General features: G+C 43.6%; 1 protein-coding gene across 4 annotated transcripts in view; it reads left to right on the top strand.

Annotated features, from left to right (window-relative positions):
* Window positions 1-18628, top strand: part of CHD7 (chromodomain helicase DNA binding protein 7) — a 552230-nt gene that overhangs the window by 188838 nt on the left and 344764 nt on the right. For all 4 annotated transcript variants that reach the window (XM_069220233.1, XM_069220235.1, XM_069220234.1 and 1 more), the window contains one exon: window positions 3104-3564. In XM_069220233.1, the coding sequence (XP_069076334.1) occupies window positions 3104-3564 (461 nt within the window). The remainder of the gene's footprint in view (window positions 1-3103; window positions 3565-18628) is intronic.

The following is an 18628-nucleotide window of genomic DNA, read 5'->3' on the forward strand; positions in this document are numbered from 1 at the left end:
TACAGTTTTGTTCAGGTTTTGTTAACTCCTCTCAGGCTGCAATCTTTTCAGGGAAGGGCAGACCATCTGTGAGGGTTTCAGTCTGGATGAAAATCACTATGCTTTGTGTTGCCAAAGAGTTAGATAGGTACTGTCCAGATGTGCAGTGTTAGTCTGACATACATATCTTATATATGTTTATTGAAGGCCTGGGGACAAGGGAGCAGAGCTGCATGTTATAGAATTGGTTGGTTCACAAACAGCCGTTTTTCCAGCTTATTATTTTAAAATTGTTGCAGGTGATTTTAATTGCAAATTTGAGCCTCTGGGCACTTCCACTGAGGTTCCTAGTGTTGAAGATAAATGACTTTACACTCAGCATTGCTCTCCACGTTTATAAGGGGAGATCCAACTGTGGTAAAGAGAGGGGACCCATGTTTAACCATCCACATTGCTCGAGTCTCTTTAATTACATCCTGTTGAATATTAGCCTCTAGCTAATTATGATCGATGTGTCTCTCTCTCTATCACGATACTGACCACAATGCCCTGGTTTGAACGCTGGGGTCATTTTGCACCACTTTCTTGAATTTTTCTACAGAAGCATTAGATAGAAATTTAGTTCCTAGTAACAATCGTCACAGACCTAAATGGAGCTCTCTGGTTGATTCCACAGGAGTGCTGAAAGATGCTACGAGGTTCATGGAGACCTCCAGGCTCAAAGGGATGTTTGGTGCCCCTACTTCTCCCTGTTTTTTAATGTTATAATGAATGGTGCCCCCATGCCACCTCCTTGGCTAAGATCCACCCCATTTTCAAAAGGTCTCTGATAGTTCACAAAAGTTTTTTAGTCTGATTATTTTGGACAGATGGTGTGAGTGGATAGTTGAAGCTGGTGTGCTGACCATGCTGCAAGCCGGCTTCAGGGATGGTATTGGAACCGTCGACCAGGTAGTCCGCTTTGAACTGCTTTACTGGAGGCATGTTACCCTGGGGGAGTTAGACTTTGATATTCGTGGCCCATCAGTCTGCTTTTGACCTTGTCAAGGTTTGCCTGTGGATTGTGCAGAAATGGGGGTCCTATCATCTCTTGCGTGTTAATAGGTTGCAAACTAATAATTTTGCCCAAGCTAGATGCGGGTCTCAGGGTGAACTGACTTCTCCCATCCTGCTGCGTGCTGCATGGGTGAGTGTTGACCCCAACACTTTCTTCTCTATATTGATGACCTGGTGCTCCAGCTAGAGAAGTGAGAAAAGTATGCCCTGAGTCTTGCTGGGGTGAAGGTTCCATCCCTTCTGTTTGCGGATGATATGCTGCTGATATCAAAATCACCAATGGGGAACAAGAAGTTTCTGTATCAGTTTGGGTCTTTCTGCAAACAGAGGGGCCTGGAGATCAACCTCGCCAAAACCAATTATATTGTATTTAATCCTCGCCCAATGAATCTTCCCAGTCCGACTCTCAATGGTGTACTACTGGGGAGAGTCCATGTGTTTAATTATCTTGGGATGACGCTAACTGACGATTTTGATTGGTCTCCCCATGTTAAGTGTAGGTTCAAACTAGAGCAACTTGCAGGGGCTATAGTGAGGTTGCAACACAGGTGGATCACCAGCTCTCGAAATGTATAATGCCAAGCGCTTTGGGGGGCGACAATGAGGTTAGATCCTTGGAGATAGTAGAAAATCGTTTCATGTGTAACCTTAATAACCTCTTTGTCAGTATCCCACTTGTACCCTTACGGATGGGCTACAGCCTCGGATCTATCGTTGATGTAGTGGGTCTCAAACCTTTATTATACTGGCGGAGAGTGTAGGTGGTTCCTGAGATTTTGCATAATCGAAGGACCCAATGGAATGTCGTGGGCCTCTAAGATCACCTGGCTATGGTTCTTCGAGCCATAACTCCTCCAGATTGGGTATGAGAACCTTTGGTCAGCTCCCATAGAAGCTATTGGGTTGTCGAAAGCTATGCTAAAGTGTCTACTGGTGCTACTTAGATGGTTTAACTTTAAATCCTGCCAAGGCAGGTACCCTTACAGCCTCTTTTCTAGAATATAAAGATAATTATAGCTTGGAAAGCTTCTTTGACGAGATCGAGCCCCTTTTTGCCAAGTCGCTTTATATTAACTTTCGTATGGGGACATTGCCACTTCGCTCTGTGACAGCTAATGGGAGGAGTGACCCCAGTGAATTAAATGTGTCCTGTCCCTTGTGCTGCCAGGTGGAGTAAACTGCTGAACATGTTGTATCCTTCTGTTCAATCTAGCTTGGTTTCAAAAGTAAGTGGACCCTTCCGTATGTCGCATCTTGGGCCTTAGAGATTTTAGATATTAGATACTTTATTAGATATTTTAGATATTCTAAGAAGCGATTCAGGGCAGTTTATTGTATTCGCTGTTTCACGGTTTCTGATGTTCATGTGGAGGCTCAGGCTGAAAAATATAATGTTGAAAGGTTTGTGCCTGTTTACTCACTCCCATTTCTAGCTTCGGACCCCTGAATGTCTTTTTTTATTTTTATTTTTTTTATTAACTATTGTATTTTAGTCCTTGATCTGTAGCTTTTAGATAGTATCTGAATGAATTTTATTTCATGAATTGTTCAACTGGGTGGTATTTTATTGCGTTTATGTACTTTTATATATTTTTAGTTGCTTTTATGGCTGCTGCTGAATAAAGATTTGGTTGGTTGGAAATCATGTTCCATAAAGAAAAGCAAAGAATATATTTGATGCTCATGTTTTTCCTACTGTCTTAGAGAACGTGATCACTCCCCGTTTTTGCTGAGCTCCAGGCAATCCGTCATTAGGAAAGATACTAAAAATATGATAATTTGAGAGCACTTGGGATGCTACGTGACCACACAATCGTACTATATACAATGCAATCACATTACACACAGTCACTTCACTATCAGTTCTACCCCCGCTGTGCTGGTCATCTTTTTACCCCACTCTCCCTTCTCTCAGTTCAAGACTGACGGGTAGTATAAACAAAGCAAGTAGACTATTAAATCCTTGCCACTCACGAGGCCATTGATTGCAGTTATATTGCTTATGTTAAATGCATTTATATATTTAGTGGTTGTGGAATGTAAAAAGACAGTCTTTTTCTCTTTTCAGCATTCACCATCGGATCCCTTTCACGAGAAATCTATACCAGATATGACTCGTCTCGGGTCGACCACTCCTCTGATGAACAGTGAAGATTATCTGCCATCAATGGAGCGGATTCAACCGCAGCAGAAGAAAAAGAAAAAGAAAAACAATCATATTACTGAGGGAGATGCAATGAAAGGTTTTTATGAGGAAGGATTTGATCACCCAGATTTTTTGATGGATTTTCCTCAAGAAGGGAAAAAGAAGAAAAAGAAAAAAGAGCCCAAGGCAAAAAAAGAGCCGAAGGAGCCCAAACCACCTAAAGAGCCGAAGGAGCCCAAGAAGCCAAAAGAACCTAAAGCACCGAAGGTAAAAAAGGAGCCTAAGGAACCCAAGGCTCCTAAAACGCCCAAAGCCCCCAAAGAACCGAAGGAAAAGAAGGCAAAAACTACCACACCAAAACCCAAAACAGCTAAAAAGACAGGGTGAGTGTCTATACCAACAGAATGTGGCATGGCACATGTTTTTTAATGTTGAGTAAATCTGAATTGTCTTTTTACACACACTAAAATATATCACCTCAATACATCCTTTAAAAGATCAGTAGTTGAATTACTCACAGATTCTGTGTTGACGTGCCTCTCTTTTTTTTATGCTTGCCTCACATTGTACCTCCTCGCTCCCTTCTGTCTCCCTATCCTCTTTCCTTTCTCATGCACCTTCTATGATTGTACATTACACACTGTCTTTATTTGCCCTTCTTGGTCTCTTCCCCTTTCTCTTAAAGCTGGCTGTCGCTCTTGCCACTGAAGTGTACAGCTGGAGCAGGGTGGGGGGTTATTAAGGATATAATTGTCAGGTTACAAGAGATGGAATTTAGAAAATCGAATAGCAGTATTTTCATTTTCACTGTGTAGCAGTTGCGAACATAGATTTGTGGTTTCTGTAGGCTGGCACTTACACCTACAGTTACAAGCCCTGAGAGCTTCTTTCATTTTGATAATGTTACACGTCCTCACTTAAACATTTGCCATTCATGTCTCGATTTGGAGAAATTAGCTTGTTGGGATCTGAACCTAAGTTCATGTAGACTGTTGTAGCAATCCAATTAAAAAAAAAACATACATTAAGACTTAGTATGTCTCTGCTTTAGCTTATCTTTGAAGTCCCTGAGAAACTAAGATTTGCCTTCTACAAAGGCCTGTTCTCAAAGTTTAAATCTCCACAGTCTGTTTTCAGCATTTGTTTTTTTACGACATTAGCAACTAGAAAATGGGATTTTTGACCCCCTCAATCCAAAAGAAAAATTCCAAATTCTGGGCCAGAGTATTTGATTGATTTTATGCCGCTAAGGCTTCATGGCCACGTTTAGACAGTGAGGTTTTTATTTTTTTAACATTTGGTTTAACAGGCAAAATATAGGTAATGCGTTTTCCTAGATATTATGCATTTTTTTATTGGCAGATTGTTTTGTGGTCCAAAATGGTTCTTCGGCTCTACTAAGTTGACTTTTCTGTTTTCCAGTTGGTAGCGTTAAATCACTTAAGTTTGATCAAAAAAACTTGGAATTTTGTTTTTCAAAAACATACGCTGTGTGGCGCTTTTGGGTTCCCACAGTGAGATATTGATATTTCAGTAGTTCATTCTCTCTAGCTTCATCATGGGCATTGGCCAGTAGGATTGTTTATTATAGACCTATCGGTAGACATCACTTGACTGCAATGGTTTTGTCAAACTGCACTCGTAGCTATTGAGGAAACTTTGTGCCCATAATCCAGTGAAAAGAAAACCAAGTAATACAACATTGAACGGAGTTTTTCGTATTTGCAGCAAAATATGTCTGACTTCAGACTTTTTCTCAAAATCCTGAAATCAGTTTTTAAGCGCAGACCGTTTTTAGGAAATGTATAGCTTCCAAATGTAACCACACTCTGTCCTAGTAATGAGGTAACCTCATTTTTATTATGAAACCAGAATCTTAAAATTAACTAGAACGGACGACTGCAACTCTTCCCACTTATAAAGCAAGCCTGCAGCATTGAGTTAGGAATATACTCCTAGAAGTTGACACTTATCGGATGAGTAGGCAGTCAAACCTCACTTCATGAAAATAAACCAGGCAGAGTTATTTATTTCACATTTCTTGAGTCTATATTTCGCCTTGATCGTGTTAGCTGGTGGTATCTCACTTTACATCGCTTTTGGTTACTCTACGGGTTATCCGTCTGGGCTGTTAACTTTGACCAATGTGGGTTACATCAAGAAAAGGAAAAGATATGGCATTGCAGTTTGGCTTGTGTTTCAAAAAGATAGTTTTATATAGTTATCATTTTGAAATATATTTTGTCCTAAAGGCAGCGTGAAGCAACTTCTCTCTTTAGCTTTTTCCAAGAATACTTATCTACTACGGAGTAAAGAAATTGTGCTGGTTAACGTTTTATTTCCACTTTGTTTTTCTATTCGAGGCTGTAGTCCTAATAAGCATATGGCAAATCTACTAGTCTGGATTATGTTTCCAGTGTTGACTAAAGCATAAAAAACACTGCAATGAAAAACAAAACAAAGGATTGCTTTCTGTATACTGTGTGTACTAGACATGATGAAGAATTAAATGTGTGATGATTCGCTGTACATTTGAAATGTAAAATAGTCCGTCAAGCATTGCTATTAAAGTAATCCATATATGCACCATATATACAGTAACATGAGGTGAGCGACACATATTCCACTGGGTGAAGTTAAAGGACATTTAAATTATATTTTAATTAATTGGTAACAACAGGCAGGCAAACGGCTGTTTTGTGAAGCTCTACACCTAAGAAAATGGCTGCAACGGCTGGAGTTTCCAAACACTTTAAATAAGTTTTCTCGGGTGCAGCTGGCCAAAATCGCATCCTTGAAACTTGCTATTCCTAATCTAGTCCTTGGTTTTCTGCTGCAGATTTGAAACATTTCATTGTTAAACAACAACAAAAATAGCAAACTGTAGCTCAAAACCATCCCCTATAATAACCTTTTCCTGCTCTAGCTGTTGCTAGTACAGTTTTTTAGTGGTGTGACTGCCCATGTTACTATTGCTACCTTAAATACGTCTAATTTAATTGGCCTATGTAGTTTCAAAATGTGAGGCCATCCTGGGAAATTGGACCATGCAACCTGCATGTCCTGAAGAGACCCTATCAATCAGACGGAGCTGAAACATCGGCAAACCCTCCTTTTTGGTTGACTTGCACAAATAACAAAAAGGGATTTAGTACTAGTCCACCGTACCCTGTTGCAAACAATGTAATCAACCATTGGGAAGTGTAGTGTTTTGTCTTATGTTTGTTGTAAATAGAATCCCTATTGGAGCACTGCGTCATCTGCAGCATGATCGCTCATTTCACACTTTTATTGCATATTGACCTAATGCATTTCGAATTGAAACAAAACTTGTCTGTGTTTTTTGTACATTCATTTTGGTTCCCAATAGGTGATAGACGCATCCAAAAATTAGCTACATTTGAGGTATACACAAGGCTTCCAAGTGTGAATGAGTCCCATGGAACCATTGTTTTAATATAGGTTTACCCTGGTCCTTGTGGGCATACACTACTGTCCTTGTTAATCATACACCTGCAGATTACACACAGACCACAGAAGATGGAACGTGACTTCCTTCTGCCTCACCAGGAACATTTCCCAGAATACATCAGCCATTTACTAAGAATTTTACCCCTAATCAGAACTCAAGTAAATTATATTAGTATGGAAGCTTCCATGGTCAAGCACCCAGTTTTAAGTTTCAATGTTGATTTATAATGGTATTTATAGATCACTTGCCTACTCTTTGCAAGTTCTTACTCGTTGGTTTCTCTTTATTTGTATTTTGCTTCTGATGAAGGCGCCGGAAACTGAGCTGATTCCTCAACTCATTCCCACGCACCAAGTTTCTCTCTCCATCGTCAACCCCACAGCAGTTTGAGGCCTTGAGAGGCTCTGTTGCAAATATTCAATGTGCTTCTGGTTCCCTCTGGCATGCCTTTAGGCTTTACAGAACCACAGACGCCTCTAGTAGTTTTCCACCAGCAGATCCACCCCAATCGCTGCTCGTTCCATAGGCACCTGTTACTGGGCCTGTACTGACTCCAGAACAGTCTTTACCTTAGTCCCATGGTCCTTATGTTGGACCTTAAACTGACGTTGGTTTGAGCTTGACCTATGTTGACCTACATAATTACAAAACGTCAACCAGTTTTCATGCAACTTGGCTGTCCCTCTACAGCTATCAGTAGAGGCACCATCATCTCTTTGGTTATGACTATGCCCCTGTGCCACAGGAGGGGGTACCTAGCTATGTAATATGATGGGTAGGGGGATGGCCTGTTCACCCCACTAATTTCACTGATGGTGCTTTATTCCTTGATTTGCAGTAAGCCAGTGGGCTTGACACCTCTTCTGAGACCAAGCTCACCTGGACTTATCACATGGGCCACAGCAGTGGAAAGTGCGTCATTAGCATTGGTAGCTTAGAAGACAATTAAGGCACTAGAGTTACAGCTACTCTTCTTTGAGATTAAAGCAAATGTTCTAACAGAAAATCTGCTGAACATCTGAGCCCTGAATTCTGTTTAATATTGCCTCCACAAATACTCTGAATTCTTAGTTGAAATCATGTTCTCACCCATCTGTGAATGGGCAAGTGGCCAGGACCAGATTTTCTCACCAAACACCCCCACTCCAGAGAGCCTTACTGTACAGGCCTCGATCACTAAAGTGAATCCTAATTAATTTCCCTTCACTCCTCCGGAGAAAGAATCTAATATGATTGATGCCTTTGGCAAATGTATGTTTACTTGAGCCCAGGGTTGTGAAGTTTAATAAAATATCTTCTAGTCCATGGGACAGTTTGCTTCTTAATTCTACTTATCCTGTGCAAAAATCAACTTGTCCCTTTGGTGTCATCTTGTGCGCTGACACATTATGGCAGCAATCTCATTATGTAAGAGCTCGGACAATAGTCCCTCTGATTAAACCAGGCCTACATCTACAGTAGAGCTGAATACTTGCAAATTCAGTTCCTACTATAGCAATTCCCTTATTTTGCCACATTTGCCACATTTCTGCAGATCTACATACTGGGGCTGGAGTAAGCAATAGTTCCAGGGCTGAAATGCCTTTGAGTCGGCAAACATACTAACTTGTGTGATTTAAGGATTTTCACCAGCTCTTCTCTAATCTTTTCCCATAATGACTGGAGGGGGGGCTGAGGGGCCTTTGTTATGGCACTGTTGGCAATGTGTGCTTTTTGAGAACAAAAACTTTTCTTTTTGCCAGTGTTTGTTACAATGGTGAGGGCATGGCAGCTCCCACAACAATGTGTTGCAAAAGCCATGCCAAAACAAGACACGCATTGACAAAACCAAACAACTCACAAAATAATGTAAGATTGGTTGGCTTTGCCAGTGCTTGTTTATTTTCATGCTTCCCATAATCTTGTTGAACATGATTACACTGTTTTCTACAGTAGCACAGCGCTTTCTTTTCCTACTTGAATATTGTTTCTGAACATTTTATTTTGAAAGCAAAGAATCACCACTCTTGCTTACAAACTTCTGCAAACATTTGCATCCAACCAGAGGGCATTCTGGGAGCATTATATTTAGCCTCATATTCTTAACCCCATGAGTGCGGGTGTCGGCCACTGGCTGATGCCCACACTTACCTCCCTGGTGCGGGTCATGACATGTGGCTGACACCAAGGAGGGGGTTAAAAAAAAACCTTTGGGTGCGTTGCACCCGAGGACATGTATTATTTTTTTCCTTCTCAAAAGAATCCTGGGAGAAGCGGAAGATCTTCTGTGTACCCCACTCCCGCCCCTTTGTGATGTCAGCACCACTGTTTTGTTTTCAATGCTCCAATGGGGGAAAACTGCCCCAAATGGCCTTCCCGACTCCCCTTTCAAACGAGGCCTTCCTGAACAGGTTTCCTGGCCAGGAAACCCTACTAGACACCAGGGAATTCACTTGGGTGAGTCGGCAAACAGGCCAGGGGCTACATTTAAAAAAAAAATAAAAAAAATCGACAGTTCACCTGTGGGCAGGGCGACCTCCTGTGGGGGCAATCATCATTTTTTTTTTTTTTTGTAGTTGTATGGTTTCCCAGGAAACCATACAACAACTAAAAAATATATATATAGATGTGTATGTAGATATAGAGTTTTATAGATAGAGATAATATAGATCACTTTTGTCAATGTATGTGTGGTTTCCCTCAGGGGCTGCGATCAGCCCCCAGGAAAACCAGATCCACATATGTGATATATATGTGTGTGTGTGTGTGTGTGTGTGTGTGTATATATATATATATATATATATATATATCTCTCTTTCTCTCTCTCTATACCACCATTTGTCTTGCAGTTGCAGCTTGCATCTTCAAAGCAATGCACATACTTCAACTGACGCGTTTCAACTGTAGCTTTTAGGCAGCAAATAAAAAAAAGTCAAGAAAGTCTTGTGATTATGTTTCTGCTACAGAAGGATCAGACTTTTGTCAAGTGGCGGTTTTGGTGCCGTAAAGAAGCGCAGAAGGTTCATATGCCTACTGCAAAGAGCAAATCTGTATTTTATGTAAATATCGGAGTACATTAGTAAAGTCAGGCGTTACTTGTGCTATAATACAAATGAAATGTATGTGCGGGGGAGCGGCTATGGAGAGATGAAGGGCACTTTTGCTGGGTAGTAGTGAGGGAATCCGAGAAGTACATGGGAGTGGGAGCACCAATAATGATTGTTGGACTGGGCGCTAGAGGTGCTAAAGACTGACGATTGGTATGTGACAAGGTGTTTTTTGAGTGTCTTGAAAGAATGTACTGATTGAGGGGAAAAAGCAAAGTTAAGGTGACCTCTACTGTTGTACGTAACACACACACACTCCCCCTCCCCCGTCTATGTAGGCTAGTATTTTAGAGCAACAGTTTAGCCAGTAGCAGAGATGGCATCTCGTTGGATGACTGCTGCTCAAGCCCTCACTCGGGTTATAGAGGACAGCTCTAACATAGGATCAGAAACTGAGACAGCATCTGAGGGATAGGACAATGGCACAGACTCCGGGAGTGATTTGTTCAGTCAGGGAAATCCCATTCGATAACTCCTCTTCCAGTAATTGAGGGAGGTGATGAGGACAGTCCTGCGGTCCCTTCGCAAGCACAGCCTGTGCAACAGGACAGTAGTGGGTTAGCCCAACCCAGAGAGCAGGTGCATGCGGCGGCAAGCACAGAGAGAGTGCTCGCTTGGGAGCTCCCCAATTTAGTTCAGCCCCAAATTCCACCGCCCAATCGTATTGTGGAGACATCAAAACTTTGCCTTACAAATCCAGTTTGTTTTGTGATAGAGACACCTGTTTTTTTTGGTCCTGGGCTCGGCGGCCATATAGGGAAACCTTCTAAACCCAGAAATTTCTGGAAACTAGACATCCTGGGGAGTACACAGAGGTGTGACTTGTGTGGATTCCCCAAAGTTTTCTTACCCAGAATACCGTGCAAACCTGAAATGTTGAATGAAAACTTTTTTCTTGCATTTCTGTCACACAAACTACAGGAATATGCTGGGATCCACAAAATTCCAGTGTTTCCCCACCTGTCCTGATAAAAACACTACCCCACTCGAGTGCCTGTACCTAGTGCCTGCTTCAGGAATGGATCACCCCATGGTCAACCGTTGCCCTCATGTAAGGACCAACATTGACCGTTGTGTGATCTATTCCTGTCGCAGGCACTAGGCCTACCCACACAAGTGAAGTACCATTTTTTATCGGGAGACTTGGGGGAATACAGAATAGCAAAACAAGTGGTATTGCCCCTTGTCTTTCTCTACTTTTTTTCCTTCCAAATGTAAGACATTGTGTAAAAAAACAAAACGTCTATTTGAGAAATGCCCTGTAATTCACATGCAAGTATGGGCACCCCGGAATTCAGGGATGTGCAAATTACCACTGCTTCTCAGCACGTTATGTTATGCCCATTTTGGAAATACAAAGGTTTCTTGATACCTATTTTTCACTCTTTATATTTCAGTAAACGAATTGCTGTATACCCAGTATAGAATGAAAACCCATTGCAAGGTGCAGCTCATTTATTGGCTCTGGGTACCTAGGGATCTTGATGAACCTACAAGCCCTATATGTCCCCGCAACCAGAAGAGTCCAGCAGACGTAACGGTATATTAGTTTTAAAAATCTGACATCGCAGGAAAAGGTTTGAGTAAAACGTGGAGAAAAATGGCTGGGTTTTTTTCAGCTCAGTTTCAATGTTGTTATATTTCAGCAGTTTTTTTCTGTAGGAAAACCTTGTAGGATCTACACAATGACCCCTTGGTGAATTCAGAATTTTGTCTATTTTTCAGAAATGTTTAGCTTTCCGGGATGCAGCAGGGGTAGGCCCAGCAGCTAAGAGGTTAAACTTTTCAAACATGTACAGTTTTTTAATATATATATATATTTTTTTGTTTGTTTTACTGGAACCACGGTCAGTAGTGCAGTGTGACCTTAAACTATTTATTTTGAGCCCTCCACCCTAATAATAAAGGCTTTTCATTAATGAACCATAAATACAAGTTCTGACAGCATTAACATATGTACACATATTACCTCCACCTCAGAATGTTTCCTTCTCTGTAATATTGCAACCAAAGGGTTTGTGCTGCGGTTGGTTGGGCCTACTTGTCCCAAGGACAAAATAAACATGAAACCTTGTTGCCCTTGACCCCAAACAATATGTCCCCGGCGTCGGGTGATAGGAATTCCACATCCCTATCAGTCTGGTATTGCAGTGTTTAAAAATAGTCCATTGGGCCAGTGTACCCATGCGCTTTGGTACAGAGCCAGTGAGACCTTGCCATCAGTCCCTGAAGATCTTAAGGCTGTTGTGGACTAGGCGATACATGATGGGAAAAATGCAACCCAGTAAGTTATCTGCACATGCTTGGATACCTGGGCAGGGTGTTTGGAACCAGCACAGTCCTTAGCCGACATGCCTTGATGAGGCCCACTGGGATCTCCTGTGATGTGCAGTCTTCACTAATGAACATGCATTTGATGGGTCCCTTTTCTTCGGTAAGAAAATGGAGTGCTCTTCTCAAGTCTTTAAAGTTAGTAGAGCAACAGTGTATCTCTTGGGTCTGTTGGCACCAGCCAAACTATTCCAACACCAGTTCTGGAAATTAAGGGGCTGCTCCAGAGGGCTGGCTTATAGATGGACAGCCTTCGGAATCACGGATGCAACAGACAACCCAATCCTTTTGGGGCTGTGGATATGGATCAGGTAGACACTGGTGTAGCTCAGCAGGTGCTTTAGTCTTCCAACTTCTCCTCCCTGCTACAAAGATCAACTAACCCCTTTAGTTCGCCCTCAGTGGCGCAGTAGGATGAAGGATCCTGCACTTCCTTTCAGATTGGCAATTCGTCACATCAGACAGAGATAGGTCTTGTAAATTATTCAAAATGTTAAGCTGTACCTTTTCTTTCCTTCCTGTGCAATGATCCTCTCTCACCAGAACTGATTTAAGAAGAGCATCTGTCCATCCTGCAACAGGAGGTGTGCCTGTTTTTTCCCAAAGGTACCATGGAGAGGTTACCGGCCTCGGAGATAAGTGAGGGTTTGTTCTTGCATTTTCCGTGTCCTAGAAAAGGATTTGGACCTCAGACCAATCTTGGACAGTCACCTCCTGAACTTTCCCTCTGAAGGGCAGTTTCAGTATACTCACGTTGGCCCACATTCTGTCTGCTGTGGACACAGGCAACAGGATGGTGTCCTTGAACTTGCTGGATGCATAATTTCTCATACCTGCCCTGTGGTACCACAGACGTACCCTATGATTCAAGGTGGGCAAGGAGCATTTTCAGATTATTATTCTCCCTTTAGGACTCACCAGCGTCACTCGTGTTCACAAAAGTAGTGGCGGTGGTCGCTGCCCTTATTCAGAGATCAAGAGTTTGGAGATCCTGTACTTCAACACCTGGCTGCTTATTGCTGGCTTGTCTCAGTGAGTCGTGACCCATGTTTGGACTTGGACAGATCTTTTGCATCTTTGGGTTTCACCATGAAGGAGCCCACGTCCTACCTTATTCCTTCTCAGAGGCTTCCATATATTGTGGCATTCCTGGGTATGATGAGGGCTTTCCTCTGCTGCAAGGAGTCAGGACATTCAGGCTATGGGCTTGCTGTTTCAGGCTTTCATGTTGAAGTTTCCCTAAGAAAACTTGTTAAGACTACACATGCTGTGCCGGAGTTTGAGGCTGCCAATATAGGGAGAGTAATGAAAGGATTAAAACTGTCACTGAAATTCTGGAACCATCTACCTCTGTCCTTAATGGGGAAGCAGCAGTTAGTTAAAAAAGTAATCATATTGAGATGCCTTTATGTATTCTAGGGGGGCCCTATTTGAGATACCTAGAAGGTACTTCATAGAGCTAGATAAGATGAAAGTTGAATTCCTGTGGGCCACTGGGAGGAAGCGGGTTAGCCTATCTACTCTTAAATGCACATGGAGCTTGGGAGGTCTTGAATTGCCAGATCTGGAGCTCTACTACTTTGCAGCTCAGCAGCAACTCACGGTGTACTGGATGGATGATCTTGATACTTGGAAGTCCAAATTGCTGAGGAGCACCTATGACGGACTCTGTTGCAAGAAATATTATTGATGGACGCAAGGGTTCAAAACTCTGACATAGGTCTGCAGGGCCTGGGAAACAGTGATGCAGTTGGTTTATGTAGGGCCCCATTTGCCCCCGATATGTCTGTTTGGGCACTTCGCCCCTTCTCTCTCATAGCACATTCAATGTCGGTGGACAGGTGGTGAGTCAAAGCTGCAACACCTTGTGGAACCTGTACCACAACGACCTCTTTATTACCCTGTTCGACGCTGTAGGAAGCTGGCTCTCTATATGGTGCACTATAAGAAGTACACCGTGCAGAGAGTCCCGTAGATCTCCAATTGATTTGCAGAGGTAGATAGGCCTAATGCTTTATTTTTGTGGTAGTGTGGGTGAGCAGTTAGGCTTATCCAAGGGTAGTGCTAAGTATTTGTTGTACCCACAGAGGAAATACATGAGACAAACATACTCAAAGAATAAATCAGGGACCGATTTAGAAAATAACACTTGGGTTTGAAACATATATAATCAGGTAAGCACTTTTTTAAGAATAAATACTTTTCAGTTTAAAAAAGCAGCACTTTCTCAGAGTTCTTCAGTGTTAACCTATGGACAAAAACAATGTTAAGCAAACACCGGTTGAACAATGAATTACTAGGCCAATCTCAGGGGGTTAAGGTAAGTACTGGGCACTGATCAGAACCACACCAGCATGCCACTCTGGGCAGCACTAGGGCAAGCAGGTGCAGAGATGCAATAAGGTGTCTGGTGCCCGGTGGTTTCCTATGGGAGTTGGTCTTCCTGAAGACAGGCTGAAGGCTCTGGCTAGGAAGCCAGTTGGGGACAACAAGCAGGTAGGTAGTAGACTTGGGTTGCCCGGGGACGTAGGTGCATCTTTGGTCATTTTCTCCAGGTGCAATGATGTAGGGGTGTCAGGTGTCAGGATTCTTCATCTGGGAACCCAGGCGGTCCTGTGTGTTGAGACTGCAGGTGTCGTCAGGGAGTCCAAAGGTGGTGGGGGCTGGGGGGGTGGTTGGTGGCGAGACCCTGGGTGGACTCTAGCTCAGAGGAGGTGGGGGGACGTTGTCGACAGTAGTGACCCAACTTAGATGGGGTGAGGGGGGACAAGTGCAGTGGTTGCTGGAGGTGTCTGGTTTCCTCACCACAAGGCTTCAGGTTACTTGGAGTCCAAGATGGGTGACACCACACTGGACTTGGACTCTGGACAGCTGGAGAACCTTGCTGGCACCGTTGGTTGGCTTCACCTCGGGTCGTGGATGTTGAATACAGATGTCACTTTGCATCCTCCGGAACAGCAAAAACCCAATACCCAGAGTCCTTTCTTGAGACTTTGTTGCAAAGCAGAGCCGCTGCTTACTGGAGTCTTGAGTCTTTATGGAAGGCAGGCAGTCCTCCTGGGTTTCTTGGAGGCTCTGCTGCAGGGCGAGTTGTCTTTTTGGACAGAGTTCAGCGAGGTCAGCAGGCGGGCCAGAGAGGCTGGTTCAGAGTCAGCTGCCTCTTCTTTTCCTCTGCTGCAGGTGCAACTCTTATTTGTCTCTTGAGTCTTAGGTCGTAGGATCGTAGTACTAGGATTCAGGGGTGCCACCTAAATACTAAATTTAGGGGTGTTACAGGGAGTGCCCGGTGGTAGCCAATGGGCTGTCCACCTTTAGGGTGACTACACCTTTTCTATGATGAAGTGGGCATAACCCTAACCCTAGTGGCCTAATTCCTTCCAAACAAGATGGAGGAATTTAAAAAGTAGTGTCCACTTCAGCTCGTCTGCCTTGAGGGAGGGACTGGCATGAAATGGGCACACCTTCTAATCTGCTTAATTTTCCCAATTGTGCTGCTGCCAAAAGTGGGGTCAGGACAGGCGGGTTGGTCATCTCCACCATTTGGATATACCTAGGCCTTTGAAGCTTCCCACCCTGGAATGTCCATCCTGCTTGGGTGAGGTGATAACCTCCTCGACCAGCGCAGGTTTTTGTGTCTGGCCCTCAAGAGCACCGGCTCCCACCTTGGGGAGGGGAGTGTTTGGGGGTGGGTCAAAGGGTGGGGTTCAGGAGGGGAGGGGTTGAATGGGGGGGGGGGGGAGAGGGGAGTCGGGCGGGGCAGAAATGTATCTATGGTGGGTGAACTGGCCAGTACCAGTCAATCAACCCACTAGTAGCTGGTAGGTTTTCAGGGGGCACCTCTAAGGTGCCCTCTGGGTGCAGTTATAAATAAATCCCTTACTGGCATCAGTAAGGGTTTATTAATCTAAGATGTTTGATGCCAAACATCCCTATATTCAGAGAAGCCAATGTGTAGCTGGGAAACTCATAGTGGCCAGTGTCCAGTACCTGCATTTAAAATGGCTTCCCTGGTCACTTACTATGCAAACGACAGACATAGCAGGAGCATATCTGCTCGTGCATGTATGTCCTCACATTTAATATAATGCACCCTGCCTTAGAGTTGTAAGGCTTGCTAGAGGGGTGACTTACATATATTGCATGCAGTGCTTAAATGACAAGGCACACAGACTGTGCACCATGTTGGGTTTTCCCTTTTGTCTGCTTAAGACACGCAGCCTGCAATGGCAGCTGGCCATGTGCTTGGTGAGGGGTCCCTTACGGTGGCACAATTCGTGCTGCTGCCCTTAGGGACCCTCCTTAGTACCCCCAGGCACTAGGGCTACCATTTACTAGGAACCTACAGTGGGTGCTAAAGGTTTTGGCAATTGAGAAAAACTGTGCAGTTTTGAGGTAAAGAGATCTGGCACTGGGTTCCTGGTTAGTAGGAACCCAGTGCACGTTCAGTCGAAATTACACCAGAGACAAGGCAAAAAGTGGTGGTGGTATCGCGTGACCATGTCAAATTAAGCTCTTTCCTCCAGAAACCATAGAAATATTCCACCTGGGGACACATCAGTTCCTTTAATATTTGTAAATAGTGGTAACCTGTGGAATTTGGCCCACGTTCCCAGAGCCAAACCTCCTCCCACCTCTAGTCCCAGACACCCGGTTTGCTAGGCTTACTTGAGCAGGGGGTCGACAATTTAACCCCTTCGCTGCCAGGCCTTTTCCCCCTCCTGTGCCAGGCCTTTTTTTTGCCTATTTGGGGCAGTTCGCGCTTAGGCCCGCATAACTTTTTGTCCACATAAGCTAACCAAGCCAAATTTGCGTCCTTTTTTTCCAACATCCTAGGGATTCTGGAGGTACCCAGACTTTGTGGGTTCCCCTGAAAGAGGCCAAGAAATTGGCCAAAATACAGGGAAAATTTAGTTTTTTTCAAAAAAATTGGAAAAAGTGGCTGCAGAAGAAGGCTTGTGGTTTTTCCCCTGAAAATGACATCAACAAAGGGTTTGCGGTGCTAAACTCAGCAGCTTCCCAGCTTTCAGGAACAGGCAGACTTGAATCAGAAAACCCAATTTTTCAACACAATTTTGGCATTTTTCTGGGACATACCCCATTTTTGCAATTTTTTGTGCTTTCAGCCTCCTTCCAGTCAATGACCGAAATGGCCATGAAACCAATGCTGGATCCCAGAAACCTAAACATTTCTGAAACGTAGACAAAATTCTGAATTCAGCAAGGGGTCATTTGTGTAGATCCTACAAGGGTTTCCTACAGAAAATAACAACTGAAAAAGAAAAATATTGAAATTTAGGTGAAAAAAACATAAATGTTTCTCTACGTTTTACTCTGTAACTTTTCCCTGCAATGTCAGATTATCGAAAGCAATATACCGTTACGTCTGCTGGACTCCTCTGGTTGCGGGGATATATAGGGCTTGTAGGTTCATCAAGAACCCGAGGAACCCAGAGCCAATAAATGAGCTGCACCCTGACGTGCGTTTTCATTCTATACCGGGTATACAGCAATTCATTTGCTGAAATATAAAGAGTAAAAAATTGCTATCAAGAAAACCTTTGTATTTCCAAAAAGGGCACAAGATAAGGTGTTGAGGAGCAGTGGTTATTTGCACATCTCTGAATTCCGGGGTGACCATACTAGCATGTGAATTACAGGGCTTTTCTCAAATAGATGTCTTTTTTACACACTCTCCTATATTTGGAAGGAAAAAATGTAGAGAAAGACAAGGGGCAATAACACTTGTTTTGCTAATCTATGTTCCCCCTAGTCTCCCGATAAAAATGATACCTCACTTGTGTGGGTAGGCCTAGCGCCCGCGACAGGAAACGCCCCAAAGCGCAACGTGGACACATCCAAATTTTTGGAAGACAACAGAGGTGATTTTTGCGAAGTGCCTACCTGTAGATTTTGGCCTCTAGCTCAGCCGGCACCTAGGGAAACCTACCAAACCTGTGCATTTCTGAAAACTAGAGACCTAGGGGAATCCAAGGAGGGGTGACTTGCGGGGCTCGGACCAGGTTCTGTTACCCAGAATCCTTTGCAAACCTCAAAATTTGGCTAAAAAAACACATGTTCCTCACATTTCTGTGCCCGAAAGTTCTGGAATCTGAGAGGAGCCACAAATTTCCTTCCACCCAGCGTTCCCCCAAGTCTCCCGATAAAAATGATACCTCACTTGTGTGGGTAGGCCTAGTGCCGGCGACAGGAAACACCCCAAAGCGCAACGTGGACACATCCTAAATTTTGGAAAAAAACAGAGGTGTTTTTTGCGAAGTGCCTACCTGTAGATTTTGGCCTCTAGCTCAGCCGGCACCTAGGGAAACCTACCAAACCTGTGCATTTCTGAAAACTAGAGACCTAGGGGAATCCAAGGAGGGGTGACTTGCGGGGCTCGGACCAGGTTCTGTTACCCAGAATCCTTTGCAAACCTCAAAATTTGGCTAAAAAAACACATGTTCCTCACATTTCGGTGACAGAAAGTTCTGGAATCTGAGAGGAGCCACAAATTTCCTTCCACCCAGTGTTCCCCCAAGTCTCCCGATAAAAATGATACCT

Source organism: Pleurodeles waltl, chromosome 2_2, assembly GCF_031143425.1.
Source record: "Pleurodeles waltl isolate 20211129_DDA chromosome 2_2, aPleWal1.hap1.20221129, whole genome shotgun sequence".
NCBI lineage: Eukaryota > Metazoa > Chordata > Amphibia > Caudata > Salamandridae > Pleurodeles > Pleurodeles waltl.